A 20568-nucleotide genomic window follows, 5' to 3' on the forward strand; every position below is an offset into this window, starting at 1 on the left:
CTCTGTATATCACAATACCATACTGCAATCGCCAACTTGTCTGCAAGCGAGGCATTTATGGTATATCCCTCCATACATACCTTCATAGCCTTGAGAGGTGTTAAAATATATAGTAGCTATATATTAGTTCATTTCTTAATTAGGATGGACTACCGCGAGGTAACGCCTGATTCTATTACATATTTAGAGGTGTAAATATCTTTAGAATCTTTGTTTCTAGAGATAATCTTATTGAAATTACTATTTTTTAAATTTCTTAATGAATTAATGCATAAAACTGTCTGCCGTATATACATCGACTATGTAACTCCATAACATTATTTTCACAAAATTTGTATAATATTTATTGGTTTTCAATAGTCCGTTCAAAAATTATTTATAGCAACAACGCGTGGACTAGTTATGAGTCAATATGTTACAAGGAATACAACAGGGCTTAAGGTCAATGTCTTGTGAAGGTGCATTTTGCTGAAAGGCAACCATTATACCAGAAGAACCAAAAGTTATATCTGTGCTATTAATTTTTCTTTCTGACAACATTAGTCGAAGTAGTTTTACGTTATATTATCTAATTAAATAGGCACAAACCTAATAGATAGGCTGTAAATAATTAATAGGTGAAAATGGAAATTAAAATAAAGAGCCTAGCATAGAGTAATCATAAAAATTATCGTCAATCGAACTAAATAAGAATTAAAACGTCTCTGTCGAATAATGTTAAATGTATAAACGAACGTGACATTCATAAAAAAACATTAGATAACCTAAATTTATCTAAATGATGTTGAACAGGTTTATCATTTACAAATAATAAGTTAAAGAAAAAATTCTTCCGTATTTTGTATGCAAACTAGAAACATTTTTCCAAAGATTATTTATATTTTACCATAATATATGGGTGGCATTTTGTTCGATATCTTTTTTGTTTTTTTCTTTGTCTTCTTCTAGCATTTTCTCATAAACAAGCTACTATATTGAAAGACAACTTAATTAAATATTACAAACATAATAAGAAATTTGTTTATTATATACTGCAATAAATACACATTCTATTTACAATTAGCTCATGTGTTCAGTGGTGGTAGATGGGTGCGGAGTAAGCTACTGGAGCAGAGTGCACTACGGGCGCGGCGTGGTAGGAGACTGGCGCGGCGTGGTAGGCGACGGGTGCAGCGTGGTAGGCCACAGGTGCGGCGTGGACGACGGGGGCGGCGTGGTGAGCGACCGGGGCAGCGACCTTGGCGAAGGCTGCGACCTTCACGGCGGCGGGCTCGTTCTTGACGACGGCGTTGAATCCGTTGTGCGGGTCGGCGGTGTAGTCAACGGTGCGCTTGGTGCCGTCGGGGTCAACTACGGAGTAGGAGCCTTGTACTACATCGCCGTCGCGGGACTCGTGTTGTGTCTTAGAGTCGCCAGTGACGGGGTCCTGCACGTCATATGCGAAGCTGTACTGAGGGTGAGCGTCGTATTCTTCAGCGGCGAGCTTGGCGACGGGCGCTGCTGCGTAGGCGAGCTTGGCGACGGGGGCAGCTGCGTATGCCACGGGAGCAGAATGGTAGACCGGTGCAGAGTATGACACGGGTGCAACCGGGAGAAGGCCGGCGCTGGCAACGGCCACGAGGCATGTAAGGACCACAAGCTGTAAATTAATAATTATAATTAATAATAAAATCTTTCTGGTACAAGTTAGCCCATTCATTTACTTTTTTATTAATTTATTTGTGCCCGTTATAAACATAATATAGAAACGACAATAAAGAAGTGTAATTAGCGGTCTTATAGTATTTCGTATTTTAATACAGAGCTATCGACTGATGCAAAAAAAGAAGGATTTTCATTTTTATTTTAAACATAAAAAAATAGTTTTTTTCAACAAAAATTTCTTATTAGCTTCATTAGAATACGGTCCGTTTCAATAAATTCACGGCATCGCGTTTAACAAATATATCGTAAATTTATAACTTACTCTGAAAGCCATTGCTGTTTGTTTCTATTGGAACTGATTATGAGAATGATATTCATATGTTTACAGCTGGCGCTTATATATTCACACAATGCACCCGAAGGCATGACGAAGCTCGTTGCTTTTCCGGTCGCGGCCGTTGGACGGCTTTTTTAGTTCAATTGCAAAAAGTAGTAGAGCAAGGTCGTGGTATCGATATTTGAAAGAAGAAAGCAATATATATTATGTCATATAATACAATGAAAGTATACATAATGTATGTACCATTTGCAGACAGACGCATTGATTTCATGTTACGCAATACAAGTAAATTTAATGGGGCTTTAGGTCATTTAGACATCGATTTACTCTGCAATATGAAAGTGAGACGCAGCATAAGAGCCTTGTACTACATCGCCGTCGCGGGACTCGTGTTGTGTCTTAGAGTCGCCAGTGACGGGGTCCTGCATGTCATACGCGAAGCTGTACTGAGGGTGAGCGTCGTATTCCTCAGCGGCGAGCTTGGCGATGGGCGCTGCTGCGTAAGCGAGCTTGGCGACGGGGGCAGCTGCGTATGCCACGGGAGCAGCATGGTAGACCGGTGCGGAGTATGACACAGGTGCAACCGGGAGAAGGCCGGCGGTGGCAACTGCCACGAGGCATGCGAGGACAACGAACTGAAATAGTATAATGTTTATTAAAAAAAAGTACTATTGATTAATTTTATTGGGTGTATACGTACTATAAATAATTTTAAGGTGGTCAAGGTGGATAGACGACCTAGTTAATGTCGTTGAAAGACGATGGATTCAAGACGCTTCCATCCGGTTCTATTGGAAAACTATAGAAAAGGCCTATGTCCAGCAGTGTAGACCTGAAATCAGTGGCGTACCTAGGGGGGGGCGGTGGGTGCGGTCCGCACCGGGCGGCACTTATCTTGGGGCGGCATTTTTTATATTTACTTATAGTTGTAAAAATCAACTTATTCATTTCATATTTATTTTCTTTCTTGAATAATAAATGAAAATTCTGTTCCCAACATTGTAATTTTGTTAAGAATTTTTTTAACAATTTCAATCAGTGTCGCTAGTTGCGAAAGAAGCTTCTCAAAATTGAAGTTGATTAAAAATTATCTTCGTTCTGCAATGAGTCAATTAAGACTACAAAATCTTGTCAATAGAACAAGAAATTACAAATAATATAAATTTTGAGAGCATTATACACGATTTTTCTAGTATTAAAGCTAGAAGAGTAGGTATTATATAAATATGTTTACGAGTGCATACAAATATGTATGTATGTAAATTTACTCTGTGTATTAATTAATATTGATTAAATAATTTAATAATTTATTTAGGTAATGTATTATTTTATAAAAACCACTATTTGATTGACTTATAATAGAAAGGGCGGCAAACTGGAGATCGCCCCGGGCGGCAAAAGTTCTTGGTACACCACTGCCTGAAATGATGATGATGGTGCACGTGGGTAAAGTGATAATCAAAATATTGTACAAGTCTAGGTAATGGATTACAGATAATCTATTTGGATTTATGTCTATCTAGTGATGTTAGTTCAGAAGCAAAAAACTTTGAGGCATTTTTTTATCTCCTATTATAAGTAAAATAATTAATTGGTTTATTAATTTAGTGCACTTACTTTGAAAGCCATTGCTACTTGTTTCTGAATGTAACGTTGTGTTTAACTACGCCGAGTTTATATACGCTGCCATGTGTACCCCGAGGTGACACCGTACGTCGACCAGCGCTCCAAAACTTAAAGTTCTTGGAAATAAATTTAAGGCTTTTACTAATTTGTCTGTGCTTAAAATTGCTTATTGTCGCAATGACGAAAAATAATTGTAATATATACTTAGTGTTCCCTTATACGTTGTTAAAAAAATTTGTACGTTAAATATAACAATATTTATTTTTATATTGAACGTAACATATATTACAGTGTATTAGTTTGATCAATTCATATAAAACTATTAAAATATATAAAGCTTATTCGAAGTGGTTTTCATAGGCTGCAATATATTTAGTACAATATTGTTAAGAAGCTAAAGCTAAGGTAGTTATACCTTCTAAAAAATCTATCTCGATACACTTGTGCCGATATTTTGATACTTTTTGTCACAAAAATACAGCTCAGTCACTCTTTCATAGCTCACACCCTAAGAAACTATCACTGATGTCGAATAATGCCCATGGTGTACTCCGTTCACTAATTGAGAAGTTTCGTTAGAGATTTAGCCATAAATACAGTCATTTTGTTTGTTAAAATATGGCTGAATGGTAAAAATTTTCTCATCCGTAAACAAAATTTTTCCGTGATCTTCCATGGCATACCGCTTACATAATTGATTTGATTTTACCACCCGATTAATTTTTAAATTATCAATTAAGAAATCATCATTGAGTCTCTTATAGGCTGCAAGTTCTAAGTCATCTTTTGAAATTCGCGACAAGGTTTGACATGCTGTCGCCAGCTTCCGAGAAAAAATGACTTATTACAAATTCAAAAGTAATATTTTGTTTATTATAAAAGTATTTATCGCCAGACTAAGTAGTATTCTTTATTACATATTATTTAGTAATGGAATTTTTTTTTCGTATAATCTTATAGAAAATTCTTATATTTCTGGTGCATATTAAAATGTTGGATTACTTTACTGCAATAAAATAGAATTAAAACTATATATCATTTGTTAGAACTTTTTTACGGAGTTATTTGTTAAAGTTTATTTGTAAGCGTTATTCGAGGATGGTTTTTAGTTTGTATAACTAAACCAAGTTAGACAATATTGATCCTCGTCTGTTCGTATTTGGCTTTGGGATAGCTATAGCCTGGTGGTGGCTGCGACATGAGTAGCTCGCGGGCTTATTTCCCAAGAAGCTCAATTAGTTTGACTTACCTCTCATTATCACTGCTCATTAATAGCGAAGGAAAAATAGTGAGCCAACCGGCATGTTCTTAGAACAAAATATAAAAGACATCCACCAGCCTGCACCAAGTGCGTGTCACCACACGGCCACGGCATATATCTTGTGATAAAACGGTGTGATAAAGTAATAACAAAACGCTTTGACGTGCAGTGCAATATCAAAGAAATTTGTAAGGCATTAAAAAAATCTGAATTTTGTTTATTTAAAAGATGCTTACATTTTAATGCTTATTTAATATAATTAAAAAGACCTATGATCTATACTATTCAAGGTTTCTTAACACAATACTAATATAATATATACGATATACAATATTAATATTACTGTTCGCGACTGGTTAACGAAAATGACTTTCACCAGTCTGCATCAGACGCACGTGGTGGTTCACTGCATATTATTTGAGAGGGTTTGCGTAGAAGCAGTGACAACATTACAATGCTAAGAAACGAGTGATAATAGAATGCATTGAAGCAGTGTAAAGACTTCACCAAGACTCTTCTTTCGGACGTCCTTTTCCGGTACAGCCTTCCAGAGCTTAGCATTAGTCTTTTGACTTTGCTGAATAGCCAGAAGTCGCACAAAGCCAAATCAGACGAATACGGTGGTTGCGGAACGACATCTATCGATTTTACTCTTTTTTAAAAAAAATTGTCTGTGTTTTAGCACCTAACGAGACTTGACACGTTTAATAATTTAAACATTTGTCAAAAACACGTGTAACTCGGAGACAATTAAACCTTTTGGCAAATGTTATAAATAGTCCTACCAACCTAGAAAAAAAATTACTTGCTTTTCTAACGCCCAAGAGTTTTAAATGACTATTTCGCCCTGCATTTAGATCACAGTAATATACAGTAAGAAAATACTTGTATCTCTTATCTTTTAAAACCATTACTACCTTGGTATAAGCAATATTAAATAAAGTCTAAGTATTATAAAGTGTACAAAGCCATAATAGTATCATAAAGTAACCAAGGACTTATTTGTTCGAACACTTTATCAATCAGTCCTCTCAGACCGAACCGACTCGTCAGCACTCATTGGTGGTAGGAAAAGGCTACGTGGTAACAACTCATAATCCTACTTAAGCAAGAAAATAATTTGTACTAATTTCGCCAATTTTTTTTGTGCATGATATAAATAGCGAAATGTAAACAAAGAACAATACTCGCGTCATAAGAATAAATAATTACTAGATAAATCAGCACCAAAAAGTTCTTGTCCTCAAATAAAGGTGCAATCGCAATTTAAAAATTATTTCGAGATTAATAATGGAAAATTTGACTGGCTAAATCATTACCATCCTATAAAATGAAATCAATGTCATATATGATTCTTTATCTCTAGCGTAATGTTCTGTAAAATTCCACTTTATAATAAATTTAACAAAAATTTTTTCAAGTCTTGAACGCAAAGTTATATTCCGTTATTTATATTTTTTAACAGATTTTTGGTATTCTTCGTCGTCGTCTCCGTCCATGATCTCTTAAACGAGGATTTTGTTTTTTGTTTATTATATACTGCTATAAATACACATTCTATTTACAATTGGCTCAGGTGTTTAGTGGTGGTAGATGGGTGCGGAGTAAGCTACGGGAGCGGCGTGCACTACTGGCGCGGCGTGGTAGGCGACGGGCGCGGCGTGGTAGGCCACAGGCGCGGCGTGGTAGGCCACAGGTGCGGCGTGGACGACGGGGGCGGCGTTGTAAGCGACCGGCGCGGCGACCTTGGCGACGGCAGCGACCTTCACGGCGGCGGGCTCGTTCTTGACGACGGCGTTGAATCCGTTGTGCGGGTCGGCGGTGTAGTCAACGGTGCGCTTGGTGCCGTCGGGGTCAACTACGGAGTAGGAGCCTTGGACTACATCGCCGTCGCGAGACTCGTGCTGTGTCTTAGAGTCGCCAGTGACGGGGTCCTGCACGTCATATGCGAAGCTGTACTGGGGGTGAGCGTCGTACTCCTCAGCGGCGAGCTTGGTGAGGGGAGCGGAGTAGGCGAGTTTAGCGACGGGGGCAGCTGCGTATGCTACGGGAGCAGCATGATAAACCGGTGCGGAATAAGACACTGGTGCAACCGGGAGAAGGCCGGCGCTGGCAACCGCCAACAGGCACAAGAGAACGACCAACTGAAATTATATAATATATGTTAACAAAGTACTATAAACAAATTAAATTAACCAGTAAATTAAGAGAGACAAGAAGAACAGATGATCTTGATAAGATTGTCAGAAAACAATAGATGCAGGTGCATTCAACCAGTACCATTGGGAATTTATGGGGAAGCTTACACTCAGCAGTGTATATCCTACAGCTGAAATGATGATAAAGTAATTTTTTAACATGTACAGTATTAAAAAAATGTTTGTTACGAGTATAATGATACAGAGATCATCCCGTAGAAATTATGTCCATTTAATCGATGATGCTAGTTCAGAAGCGAAAAAAGTTATGGCAATTCAATTAATAGTTTTATTTGTTTCTTGCACTTACTTTAAAAGCCATAGCTACTTGTGATTCAAGTTTCTGAATGTAATGTTGTTTGACTACGTCGCGTTTATATACGCTGCACTGTGTACCCCGCGGCGAAAACCGTACGTCAAGCAGTGTTCCAAAAATTGCAATTTATTGAATCGTGTTATCTCGCTTTTAGTTTATAAAAATTATTCTCTTCTATATATAAATTAAATCTAGGGGTTTTACTAATTTATTTGCGCTTGAAAATACGCCCTTATAAGGCAATAAAGCGAAAATACTTATTATTACCAATATTTTTATTGTATAATATTTATTTTAAGATGTTTGGCAACGTTTTGATATAATATTATTAAATTATTTTTTTTTATATTTTTAGTGTATATTGGTACAAGCGTCCTTCGTGGCTTAGTTATTGATTACACAATTACAGTAGTAGCTTTTGCAAAGTTAGGTAATAGGTATTTTGGTTTGTGATAATTTCTTTATTTAATAGGTTAAAGGCAGCCTTTGGTGTGGGCGCCTGTTCAATTCATGAGAAGCAGCTCAGTTCGTGTGAGTTATTTATCACACTTTCTGCTCACAAATGGCGACGAAACGGTCGTGAAGAAGCCGGCAATTCCTAAGTCTTATTGTTAAATGATATCCACCAGTCCGCACCAGACACATAGAACGACTTAATAGAATTCTAATTAAACACATTCGAAGTGCAGTTCAAATATTATCTAGTATGACAGGAACAACTTCTTTAATTTTGTTTATGTTAAAATTAAATAATTTAGTTGTACTTATTTTATGAAATTAGAAAGACTTATGTTCTGTACTATTGAAAGCTCTCAGGATTTGCCGTTAGACTTTTCCGCTTGGTCATAGGCCTCCATCAAAGATATCTGATAAGACCGGTTGGCAGCAGCCTGCATTCAGTGTCTACCAACGAGCTTAACAAGGTCATCTGTAAGAATGACTCTTATGTACATCTTTTTAAATATGTTATCGAATAGCACTTCTACTATAAAATATTCCTCATTTACGTATTAACTTAAGAAAACATAGAATATTTTATTGAGTACGTTAAACGAGAAGGCTATTAGAGCGCCATAATAAGGATAGGCAAGTAAAATAAGGTAGGCAAGGGTAAAGGTATGATGGTAAGCACTCTTAGTGGTGCGCCATCGAGGACTACAAACTTTACAAGAATCGAAAACGCTATATCGCGCCAGTCCGGCGCCAAGATGTAGTATAACGGTTTAAGGACTATAGCATGTACATTTTGACACGTTTTTTAAAACATCAAATTGATGAGGAAATAACCCGATGGATTACTAATATCTTATGTTCAATGCTATTATTGATTGTGTACGAAAATAAAAACGCTATTGTTTGTTGGTATTCGATACTGCGTCCTAAAATTCTTAATCATGACAACGCGTGGACCAGTTATGAATTAATTTGGTACAAGGATTACAAGGCTTAATGTCAATGTCTTGTAAAGGTACATTTTGCGAAAAGGCTATATACCACAAGGACCAAAAGCCAAGCTAAACAATGTATCTTTTTGTTAATTTTATATTTGAAGTCAATGTATGTGAAAAAAATATATTTAAAGGTATATCACACTCACAATAATTTAGTACAAGCATTTAAGGCTTTAATGTACATTCACTTGCAAATCATGTAAACGTAGCAAGTTACTCCGCATAAACAAAATCAATAATATTTAATTAATTGTATAATTTTATCTGAAATAACCACGCATAAATATGGTTAAAACTGTACATTCTGGTTGCTGTTACATAGCTTCTTTTCAATCATAAAGGATTCTGTGGCCGATTTTGTGATGTTTGATTATTCGTAGCTGTGCTTTATAAGCAATTTCAATAATTCATTCATCATCATCATTTCAGTCATAGAACCATCACTACTAGCCATAGGACTCCGCCATTCATTTATTATTATTTTTAAATGTTATTTTATTAAACGCAACAAAAAGGGTAAGCATTGATTTTGTAAATATCCTTCGGTTTAACATGAAACACTGTTTTAGAAATACCATCTTTATGTAACAACTTACTCTCCTTTAAAATACGCCCTTTATCATTCTTATTTTTTTAACTTTACTGCTCAAAAACAATCAATCAATTATCATAGCTAGTTAATTTTCGTTTCCTGTAATTTGTGGGACCTTGTTCAAATTTTGGCTTACTAGGTAATAGTTACTGATTACCCTAATATAATATATAAAGATATAATTATAGTATAATACCTATCAAGCTATTGTTTATTTCTGAAGTATTTTTTCCTAACCAAAAACAATGTTTGCCATTGTCTTGAAAATTATAAAACTGTAATCTCTAAAATTACTGCAAGCTAACTAATCATAATGATATAAAATTTTAATTTGTCAACTTATCAGGAATAAAATTACCAAAGCGCTGACTTATCAAGTGATATATGAAAAGAAATATGCACTGTAATGTCTTACATTTAATGTTCTCAAAGCCCCAACACCTCAAATAATATGTGACTTTTGTCCGATTATTTCACTAGTTACAGCACTCAATAAACCGGAACATTGGCGACAGGAAAAGATTACGTGATATTAACCTAGACACCTTCTTAGAGTCATTCGTCGTTCCAATTCATAGCTCTGTCGTCGTTGTTTCAGCCCATAGACGCCCATTGCAAGGCTTAGGCCTATTAATTCATAATAAAAATATTAATGGTAGCAATACTAAATAAATAATAGAAATGTTATAACAAATTTGTTTATTATATACTGCTATAAATACACATTCTATTTACAATTGGCTCAGGTGTTTAGTGGTGGTAGATGGGCGCGGAGTAAGCTACGGGAGCGGCGTGTACTACTGGCGCGGCGTGGTAGGCGACGGGCGCGGCGTGGTAGGCCACAGGCGCGGCGTGGTAGGCCACAGGTGCGGCGTGGACGACGGGGGCGGCGTGGTAAGCGACCGGCGCGGCGACCTTGGCAACGGCAGCGACCTTCACGGCAGCGGGCTCGTTCTTGACGACGGCGTTAAATCCGTTGTGCGGGTCGGCGGTGTAGTCAACGGTGCGTTTGGTGCCGTCGGGGTCAACTACGGAGTAGGAGCCTTGGACAACATCACCGTCGCGGGACTCATGTTGTGTCTTAGAGTCGCCAGTGACGGGGTCCTGCACGTCATATGCGAAGCTGTACTGGGGGTGAGCGTCGTACTCCTCAGCGGCGAGCTTGGCGACGGGCGCTGCTGCGTAGGCGAGCTTGGCAACGGGGGCAGCTGCGTATGCCACGGGAGCAGCATGGTAGACCGGTGCGGAGTATGACACAGGTGCAACCGGGAGAAGGCCGGCGCTGGCAACGGCCACGAGGCATGAGAGGACGACGAACTGTAAAGAAAGCAAAATATTTGTTTGTCATATAACTTCAATATAAACAATTTTAAAAATACTTATTATGTTATTAAAAAAAAAAAATCTTTATAAAGGTATCAAATAATTAATAAAGTAATAAATTCTCCGGTTAATTTTATTTTATTACACACTCACTTTGAATGCCATAGTTGTTCTTTTCAACCGAGTGATTGAATGAATGTAGCGTGCTATTGAACTACTGTGCGTTTTATACTTTTTACATCGCAGCCTCGGGCAAGGTGGTTAAAACTGATTACCGATCAGAAAGTTCATGACAGCTTAGATATTCTTTTGTATGTTAGCACATTTATTTTCTTTTAGGTAATGGTTATTTTATTAATATTTATTATTAATTATTTGATTTTTTAATATTATTACATAATCAAACCTTGAAATAAATATTTTTGTAATTATAAAATTTTATTAAATTTTTTCCTGCCTAGTTAAACACAAAAACACTTACTAACTTATAGCTTTAGAGTCATTATAATTATAAAAGCATATATTTCTTGAAAATATTTATTCTTACCTCATTTAATTTGGGAGTAAGTAATCTAAAATCACTATTCTTCTTAATAATGAATTAGGAGATCAAAGATTTTTAGAAAATCGTGTGCCAAAAAGTTATTTGCTTGTACGTAAAATTTACTTTCGTAAAACCTGCAGCGTAAATAAATATCAAATTTACTTTAGTAATTTATTTATTTTAATAAATTCTGGGCAATGTATGGATAGTTTAGAAACAAAATCTAACATCTTCATTTTGTTAAAAAATAACTTGCAAAAGATCATCATTTTAACCATCATCATGTGTCGCATGGTGTGTATCACAGGTTAGGTATAAATTTAATTTAATTTTTCTCTGGAATAAACAATCAACCGACACATTAAAACCAGATCCAAAGTAGAGACAGCGGTCTGTAGAAGAAACTATCATAATTATAAATATGAAATCTAATATCCTAAAATCGAACGTGGAATGGCTTTTACTCTCAAAACTTAATAATCAAATGAGTAAGAAAACCTTGATCCGTGAATAAGTTGTAATGTTATTTGTATATTTTATTGTAACTATCGAAACAAAGAGGTATATATACAAAAACGACAAAATTTTCGTATCATAATAACTACAAAAGTTCCCATCATCTGCAAATACGTTACGACAAATATGTAAAAATACAATAACATTCGCGCCTTTTTTAAGTGTTTAAAAACTCTAAATTGTGGTTTACACTAGAAAAAAAAAATAAAGGCCATAAATCGACATAACAAGATCAAAAACTTTTGTAGTTTTTGAAGAGAAGTTTTGGAGCGCGGCTCGGCATACGTACGCCGCCGCGGGGTACACAGTGCAGCGTATATAAACGCGACGTAGTCAAACAACACTACATTCAGAAACTAGAATCACAAGCAGCAATGGCTTTCAAAGTAAGTGCGCAAAAAAGAAATTTCCTTAGGTTTAGTTACATAAATAAAAAATAATATTTAATTACCAATAAATAAAATAACAAATTTAATTACCTATTACATGAGATGTGGGTCGCCATATGATTTTTTGCTTTTGAACTATCCAAAGTTAATATATTTATGTAAATCCTTTCAGATTATGTGTGCTTCATCATCTAAGCTATTTTTTTATTGATACTGTATCTACGAGCAAATAAAAAATATACGCATCTTTCATTCAGACCTAGAACGTCCACTGCTGGACATTGACCTCCCCTATACAAATCCTATAGGACCGGTAGCAAAAAGCATACTTCCAGCGTCTTTGAACGACCTTAACAAGGTCAACTGTCCGCCTTCTCTACTTTAATACCCGATTAAAAAAGTTTATAGTTATTTTTAACAAACATTGTTTTATTTCAGTTCGTCGTCCTCGCATGCCTCGTGGCTGTTGCCAGCGCCGGCCTTGTCCCGGTTGCACCTGTGTCATATTCCGCCCCGGTCTACCACGCTGCTCCCGTAGCGTACGCAGCTGCTCCCGTCGCCAAGCTTGCCTACTCCGCCCCTGTCGCCAAGCTCGCCACTGAGGAGTACGACGCTCACCCTCAGTACAGCTTCGCATATGACGTACAGGACCCCGTCACTGGCGACTTTAAGACACAGCATGAGTCCCGCGACGGCGATGTAGTACAAGGCTCCTACTCCGTAGTTGACCCCGACGGCACCAAGCGCACCGTTGACTACACCGCCGACCCGCACAACGGATTCAACGCCGTCGTCAAGAACGAGCCCGCCGCCGTGAAGGTCGCAGCCGTCGCCAAGGTCGCTGCCCCGGTCGCTTACCACGCCGCCCCTGTGGTCCACGCCGCGCCCGTGACCTACCACTCCGCGCCCGTCTCCTACCACGCCGCGCCCGTCGCCTACCATGCCGCACCAGTAGCTTACTCCGCGCCTATCTACCACCACTAAGCACCTAGAAAATTGTACATAGAACGCGTATTTATTTCATTATATAATAAAAAAAATCTTACAAATATTTGTACAAGTTTTTTTTTTTAAATTATTGTCTTTTACAAAACTTATTAAGTTGTATAATGAACCTGTACAGCCTTTGCTACTTCTTTTAACTATTTCAACAGAAACAGTCACAGCTTTTTGTTAGTAAAGCAGCTTGACTTTAGAAATATATATGAAATAACCGGTTATTTTGTGCTTTTATATACTTATCAAAGCATAATAAAGTACATGGGTTCCTACGTTACATAATATCTTATATGTTTTAAAGCGAAATTCTTCTGAATAGCACGTAAATCGAACAAGTAGAGTAATTCCGTTTTACAATATTTAAATATTTACTAATACGATGTCACCGACGAATCTTAGGCTATGTAAAATAATTTGATTTTAGTAAGATTTTCTTTTTTGATGGATAGTAAAACAAAACATAAGCCAAGATAAGTAATAATATCAAGCAATTTCTAAAATAGGGTTTAAATATCGTAAAAAACAAACAATGATGATTACTAATAAACAATTTAACACAGGGCATTAATAATTGTTAACGTTTGAAAAAGTTCGTGTGAAGCTAATCACTGGTCATACTCAAAGCAATAACATTAAATATTTATTTCTGTAAGGTCAAGGTTAATATAATTGTATTAGTCGTTGTAGTTAAAAGTAAAATTAATCGAGTTAGGAAACAGAACCATTGAAAAATCTCTGATAACATTTTTAATCTAACTGACAATTATATTGTCAGTTCCAAAAGCGGACTTGCTTTTTTGTGAGGACCGATGCTAGAAAACAATAAGACGATGAAAATCATCTTAATAAGAAGCCAATTAAAAATGATATCACAAGGAATGCCAACCCCTGATCATATTAGACAAAATCGTTGCTCATTTCTCTCAGTCCTGACGCTTGCTAGTAATGTTAACCAGGCAATAGTAACTGATCAACGAAAGGTTCTACCCTCTCAAGCGGCTTACAGTTGAAATTCTAAACGCGTATAGAAGTACGTCAGGCCAATATTCCTTCTCGGTGGTCCCTGAGCCAGCTCTAGTCTGCGCCTGGATCTAGCAACATGGCAGCCTCCTATTCCTCTTGTACAATAGAATGCAGGGGTCCAAGCCGAGACTCCCGAGGGAGTCCGTTCAAAGCCACTTTGGGAGCAATGTTATCCAATCCAAAAAAATATCTTCTACAACATTATTATTTCAGCCGTATGACGTCTACTGCTAGACATAGTTCTCCCCAATTGATTTCCAAATATACCGATTGGAAGCGGCCTATATCAAACATCTTCCGAACAAAATGTATAACATTATTTAACCATCATATGCCTCCGACGCTTGCTACCAGCGGCTTGACTATGTAGTCGATCCTCCTAGTGAGGGGCCTACCCTACCTACCTACACGCTGCATCGTGATCGCCACTACTAACTGTTTGGCCTTATCGGCAATCAGTTGCATGAGTTTTGAGACCTACCTGCTGCCACTTCAGACGGGAAATTCTTCGAACTGCTTTGGTTATCCTACGGATCCACTCTTTTCTCATTCGATCTCGCTACAAAACTCCGAGCATAGCCCTTTCTATTGACCTTGAGCCTTCTTTTTCAAAGACCTTCGTCTTTAGTCATTGGGGTATTTTGAACTAGATGATGTTTCAAATACTAACAAATACTATAATTTCGCAGTGAAGTAATTTCGTGTGGCCAACATATGTTACAGATTTACCCATTTTTAGTAAAATACTTTAAATAGCATACCGTTAAAGGCATTTGCGACTTTAATTTTCTCTTATTCCTGTTTTATTTAATGATATCACAGTGTAACTACTACATTTTTAATTAGATGCTTTCTCAGTCAACGGTATTTTGACTGGTTGTGTTGGTGGTTTTGACCAGATACTAATATTAACAAAAGATACTTTTTGCATATTCACGTCTATGGGTCAGCATTGAATTACAATCGATATTAAAAAATAATCAAGTTTACGACTAGATGTGTTTACGAGTTGCGTATTTCTTTGAGCTTGGTTATATAAGATGCTTCCGACGACGTTAAAACTTTCAAGATTGTAATAAGTTAAATAAAATATATTTAATACAAATTTTACTAAAGAAACATATATTAAATAGCTGAAGTTACGTAAAATCCTTTCTTGTTTTCTAAAACACTTTCTATGTTATATATACAATTAGGTATAGTTGAGTAACGGTCTAAAATTGGAGCGTGGGAAGTCTGCATGTAATGATAAGAATAAGTAGAAGCTGGTAATAGTTCAGCCAACTTAAAGTTTACTAAATTAAAATATTGAGTCTGTAGAACCTTTTCTTAAAATCGCTAAACAAAATAAAATAAAAATAAATGCTTTACAGCGATAAACTGATAAGCAAACTAAAAACATGTATGAATAAATTAATTTCATTTCACAACAAAGTCGAACTTAGCGTAAATAATATTATAACAATTTGTATGACGGACTTAAAACCATTAAATATGAAAATAATATAGATATTCAAAAACAGAGAAAGATAGATATATTTTTTATATATCCTTTATAAAAATTTACTGCTTGTCATATATATATACCTTAATTCACATTATTCAATTTTGATTACATATCTATGTTTGTTATGTAATGTCCCATCTAAGTATTAAGTTCAAACCGCACCAAAGTTCATACCATAAAAAATACCCGATTTTATTGAATATAAATTTTACATTACCTACCAAAATCTCATTGCTTTTGCACAAAGATGCCCACTGCGTAACCGACGGGCGGGTTGGCGATCTCAGTGTGATATTATGGTTTGCTGAGGATGTGGCTGACTGATCTGGAAATTTGTTTGTGAGCAGTAGCAAACAAATTAGTTTAAAAACACAATTAATGCACAAAGTGAAAAAGGAATCGAACCCGCGACCTACGATCGCAAGTCCCAACCCTTTATTGCTGGGCTCGCACCACTGCACGTCACTACATACCACTGTCATCTATCTACCATAATAATCATTTTTACTACATGGGAAGATTGTCTATGTGTATAGAAATTTATAATGCGTGAATGTATAGTTCGTTTTCTGTCAATTAATGAATGGTACACCTCATATAAAAATTAATGGATTTGAAAATAATAAGTAATGTAATGATAATGCATAAATATACGTTTTTAAAATGATTATCGTTTATGATTTGTCCCTGCAGACTTTGTACTGCCAGAAGTTAAAGGCATGTCGCATTCCAAAAGTTTCAGTCATCACATTATACAGAGTAAAAACTTTAAAGTTTTTTGCTGATAAATGAAATTTACATTCACTCTTATTAAACTTTTACACGTTTTTTTTACGTAATTTACGTGTTAACCTACACGGTTTATAAAACAAGATTATACTATAAAAGTATTTTTCACTTAATTTTTTTTTGTAAAAAATCTCCTGAAGCTTATGAAAGTAATGTGTTTAAAGAATCGCCAAAAATTATTTAAGATGTTCCTGGAAGTTACACTGTGTCTCAGAATGTATGCCAAATATGACACAAGAATTCTGGAGCTCTTAGTTTTTATGGTCATAGATTAGAGCGTGTCTATGGTGTATTAAAAGATGATGTAGAAAATAGTTGATTTTTTTAGATACTTTTATTATCAATTAATTTAATCTTTCATATTTTTTATATATTTTTTTTTATTTTCATTTTAACTAGAAAGATGTGCTCATAATTTGGAATAGAGGTTTATAAAGGCGTCTGACGATTTAAAGTATAGGTACTGCGCGGTATGCGTCAGAGGCCACAACTTTAAAAAAAGCTGCATAAACGGCACCGGTCTTCTTGATCAAGAGGTCATTTTTATGTTTGAAAAAGCCTTAACAGTCAACATCATCGTCGTCATCATTCTAAACATAGGTCTCCCATATATTTCCAAGAAGACCGTTCGGATGTGGCATGCATTCAGTGTCTTTCGGCGACAGTATTGTTCGTCCACCTTGTGGGTGGACATCCTTGAAGGCCTTAGTTTCCATTTATTCTTCGTGCTTCGTCGCTTTTCTACGGATCTCTACTCCTAATTCGATCTTGTAAAGTAATAAAGAAATAAAACAACCCTTTTGCATACCGTTGAGCGATGCGAAGTCCAATTTCTTTCAACGACGGTACTAAAGCAATACTTCCAGTCTTAACTCCAATTATAATTTTGAGTTTTCAATGAGAGCATTCTATATTTCAGTAGGATAACTGTGGTAGTCTCAGTTATTCAGGTTTCTGAAGAAGCGTAAGATGGCGCTAAATTTATTTTTCTATATATTTCTTCCGTGTAAACGAGATATAAGCTTAGGCATGGGACATGCACTTAGAAATGGAATACAATAAGAATTTTAAGATAGATTAGGATGGAACATACAATAAAAAAATAAACCGATTAAAACTTAAATTTAATCATAAGAGTAAGTCTAGAGTACAGAGATAGAGTAGTTTGACCTCGATATAGTGTCATAAACTTTTACAGTGTCAATCAAAAAATAATGTTCGCGTTTTGCGTCTCACTGTCACATTACAGAGTAAATCGATGTCTAAATGACCTAAAGCCCCATTAAATTTACTTATATTGCGTAACATGAAATCAATATGTCTGTAATGGCAAATGGTACATACATTATTTATACTTTCATTATATTATATGATATAATATACATTGTATTATATGATAATGCAAAAATTAAAATAATTAAACAGTCCAGATAGCAAAATATAAAGTGCAAATAAGCTTTCTTCTTTAAAATATCGATACCACGACCTTGCTCTACTACTTTTTGCAATTGAACTGAAAAAGCCGTCCAACGGCCGCGACCGGAAAGGCAACGAGCTTCGTCATGCCTTCGGGCGCATTGTGTGAATATATAAGCGCCGGCTGTAAACATATGAATATCATTCTCATAATCAGTTCCAATAGAAACAAACAGCAATGGCTTTCAGAGTAAGTTATAAATTTACGATATATTTGTTAAACGCGATGCCGTGAATTTATTGAAACAGACCGTATTCTAATGAAGCTAATAACAATTTTTGTTAAAAAAAAAACTATTTTTTTTATGTTTAAAATAAAAATGAAGATCCTTCTTTTCTTGCATCAGTCGATAGCTCTGTATTAAAATACGAAATACTATAAGACCGCTAATTACACTTCTGTATTGTCGTTTCTATATTATGTTTATAACGGGCACAAATAAATTAATAAAAAAGTAAATAAACGGATTAACTTGTACCAGAAAGATTTTATTATTAATTATAATTATTAATTTACAGCTTGTGGTCCTTACATGCCTCGTGGCCGTTGCCAGCGCCGGCCTTCTCCCGGTTGCACCCGTGTCATACTCCGCACCGGTCTACCATTCTGCTCCCGTGGCATACGCAGCTGCCCCCGTCGCCAAGCTCGCTTACGCAGCAGCGCCCGTCGCCAAGCTCGCCGCTGAAGAATACGACGCTCACCCTCAGTACAGCTTCGCATATGACGTGCAGGACCCCGTCACTGGCGACTCCAAGACACAACACGAGTCCCGCGACGGCGATGTTGTCCAAGGCTCCTACTCCGTAGTTGACCCCGACGGCACCAAGCGCACCGTTGACTACACCGCCGACCCGCACAACGGATTCAACGCCGTCGTCAAGAACGAGCCCGCTGCCGTCAAGGTCGCAGCCGTCGCCAAGGTCGCTGCCCCGGTAGCTTACCACGCCGCTCCCGTCGTCCACGCCGCGCCCGTGACCTACCACTCCGCGCCCGTCGCCTACCACGGCGCGCCCGTCGCCTACCACGCCGCGCCTGTAGTGCACGCCGCTCCCGTAGCTTACTCCGCGCCCATCTACCACCACTAAACAAACACCTAAGCCCATTGTAAATATAACGCGTATTTATTTCAGTTTATAATAAACAAATCCCTCTAAATATGTAATCATTTTTTCTTAAAAAACGATGCCTTTTAAAAATTACCAATATATTTTAGTTTTTACAATATTAATAATCACTATAATGGTTGAGTAACAATAATATAATAATAGTAAAAATTAGAAACTGAAACTTCGTTTGTAAGAGACAGTTTCGCCAAAAATATTATTTAATAAATATATTAATATTTCTACAATCACAATTATGAATAATGGAATGTCAGCGCATTGCTTGAAAACCAAAAAAAATTATTTAAAACAGTATAGATAGAGGCTTACCTGTGAACATTTACTAAGAAATCAACGGAAACATTTAGAGCTGGTACTCCTGAAGTGGTCGATATTCCCTTTGGTATCAAAATCCATTTCTCAAGGGTCGACATAAACGATTATTGTTTTTTTAAGGACCATGGGACCATCTAAAACATTGAGTTTTATCGCTATTAATGAAAGTTTTTAATTAAAAAGTTGATGATACTCTACAAGTCGTGTTAAGTGTACGAAATTGTCATATAAAAGACTAATTTATTAGAAAGAATCGTTGCAGAACTTTTGAAAACTAAGTAAGTACATAAACATGCTTACACTAGTTCGTACAAGATAATATGTACGAGCGTTCAAATCTTCCAAACACTTCACATTTTGTCTTGATTTGTATTTGGTTTGTAGTATGACGCACGTAATAGGCAAGCTCGTTGTGGTAATTGGCAGATGCTGATTGCAGGCCGGTTCAAAATGATCCTATTTGAGATCTATAGAACAGACCAACGACCAGCAGTGAACGTGTTACAGCTTAATTTAAAAATAAAAAAGATTCCCATTCTCCCGGTAGAATGTTTAATACAATGCCACGAACCGATACCTCTGGTTAAGACCCTAAACTTTGATACAGTAAAGAGGCCTAGGCTGAGCGTCATTTGGCATATATATCGCAACCTTAGTGAAAGTGGAAATGCGAAAGTGTAAGAACAGACTAAAAAGCAATGACCATGCAAAATATTAATTTTATATCTATCTACGGTATACCATTACTTAATTAATAGTACCAAAGTTTAAACATGCAAAATAAATACGTAATTAAAATATATTACATATAATTTCATATATATTTCATGACCATAAGTAGCTTTAATAGAAATTTCTAAAGTATTCCAACAGGCAGAAGAAAAAAATAAAATAAAATAATGTGAAACAAGAGAACTTTGATTTAAAAGTTTGTAGATGCTAGAACCATAGACTATTCTTTGCGAAACGTTAACATTTTAAACAAATACATGTGTGGCGACTTTCTCACTCCACTAAATATTCAACGTTTCCAATGCCAAAACTAAACATCCCTGAAGTTACTCATGCGTGCTACTTGAAGACACACAACCCGTATCCAGCATTCCTATGACTTTAATCAGGTCTTCTGTCCAC

At 36.4% G+C, this 20568-nt stretch overlaps 4 protein-coding genes across 7 annotated transcripts; 1 reads left to right on the forward strand and 3 right to left on the reverse strand.

Annotated features, from left to right (window-relative positions):
- Positions 1–1068: 1068 nt before the first annotated feature.
- LOC137920137 (larval cuticle protein A2B-like) lies at positions 1069–2005 on the reverse strand. The gene is made up of 2 exons (XM_068763376.1): positions 1967–2005; positions 1069–1639 (listed from the first exon to the last, which is right to left on the reverse strand). Exons 1-2 carry the CDS (start codon positions 1976–1978, stop codon positions 1073–1075), a joined length of 579 nt encoding a protein of 192 aa, XP_068619477.1. The 5' UTR covers positions 1979–2005; the 3' UTR covers positions 1069–1072.
- Positions 2006–2239: 234 nt separating this feature from the next.
- On the reverse strand, positions 2240–3613 carry LOC137920140 (cuticle protein-like). Its single transcript, XM_068763380.1, has 2 exons — positions 3602–3613; positions 2240–2619 (listed from the first exon to the last, which is right to left on the reverse strand). The coding sequence occupies exons 1-2, from the start codon at positions 3611–3613 to the stop codon at positions 2308–2310; spliced, it is 324 nt and encodes a 107-aa protein (XP_068619481.1). The 3' UTR covers positions 2240–2307.
- Positions 3614–6369: 2756 nt separating this feature from the next.
- Positions 6370–10930, reverse strand: LOC137920134 (larval cuticle protein A2B-like). 4 transcript variants are annotated; one of them, XM_068763371.1, is made up of 3 exons: positions 10905–10930; positions 10180–10745; positions 6370–6866 (listed from the first exon to the last, which is right to left on the reverse strand). In XM_068763371.1, exons 1-3 carry the CDS (start codon positions 10914–10916, stop codon positions 6452–6454), a joined length of 993 nt encoding a protein of 330 aa, XP_068619472.1. In that variant the 5' UTR covers positions 10917–10930; the 3' UTR covers positions 6370–6451. The 4 variants fall into 4 exon arrangements, with proteins under 4 accessions (XP_068619472.1, XP_068619475.1, XP_068619473.1 ...); XM_068763374.1 differs by lacking the exons at positions 10180–10745; positions 10905–10930 and adding an exon at positions 7380–7391 and having other exon boundaries at positions 6370–6515; positions 6600–7015; XM_068763373.1 differs by lacking the exon at positions 6370–6866 and having other exon boundaries at positions 10179–10242; positions 10327–10745.
- A 1243-nt stretch (positions 10931–12173) lies between these two features.
- Positions 12174–19080, forward strand: LOC137920133 (cuticle protein-like). The gene is given in 3 exon segments (XM_068763370.1): positions 12174–12197; positions 12639–13192; positions 18573–19080. Coding segments are annotated over 3 exon segments (1074 nt in total). The 5' UTR covers positions 12174–12185.
- Positions 19081–20568: the final 1488 nt, after the last annotated feature.

Source organism: Battus philenor, unplaced genomic scaffold (genome assembly GCF_028537555.1).
Source record: "Battus philenor isolate CCGP_79_NKW_IND1 unplaced genomic scaffold, ilBatPhil1.0.hap1 SCAF_18, whole genome shotgun sequence".
NCBI lineage: Eukaryota > Metazoa > Arthropoda > Insecta > Lepidoptera > Papilionidae > Battus > Battus philenor.

Excerpts from the sequence above, each read along its gene's own strand:
- LOC137920134 (XM_068763371.1), bottom strand. Across the intron at positions 6,867-10,179 it reads GCGCCCATCTACCACCACTA|CAAGCTCGCCGCTGAGGAGT; the intron begins AACACCTGAGCC and ends CGCTCCCCTCAC.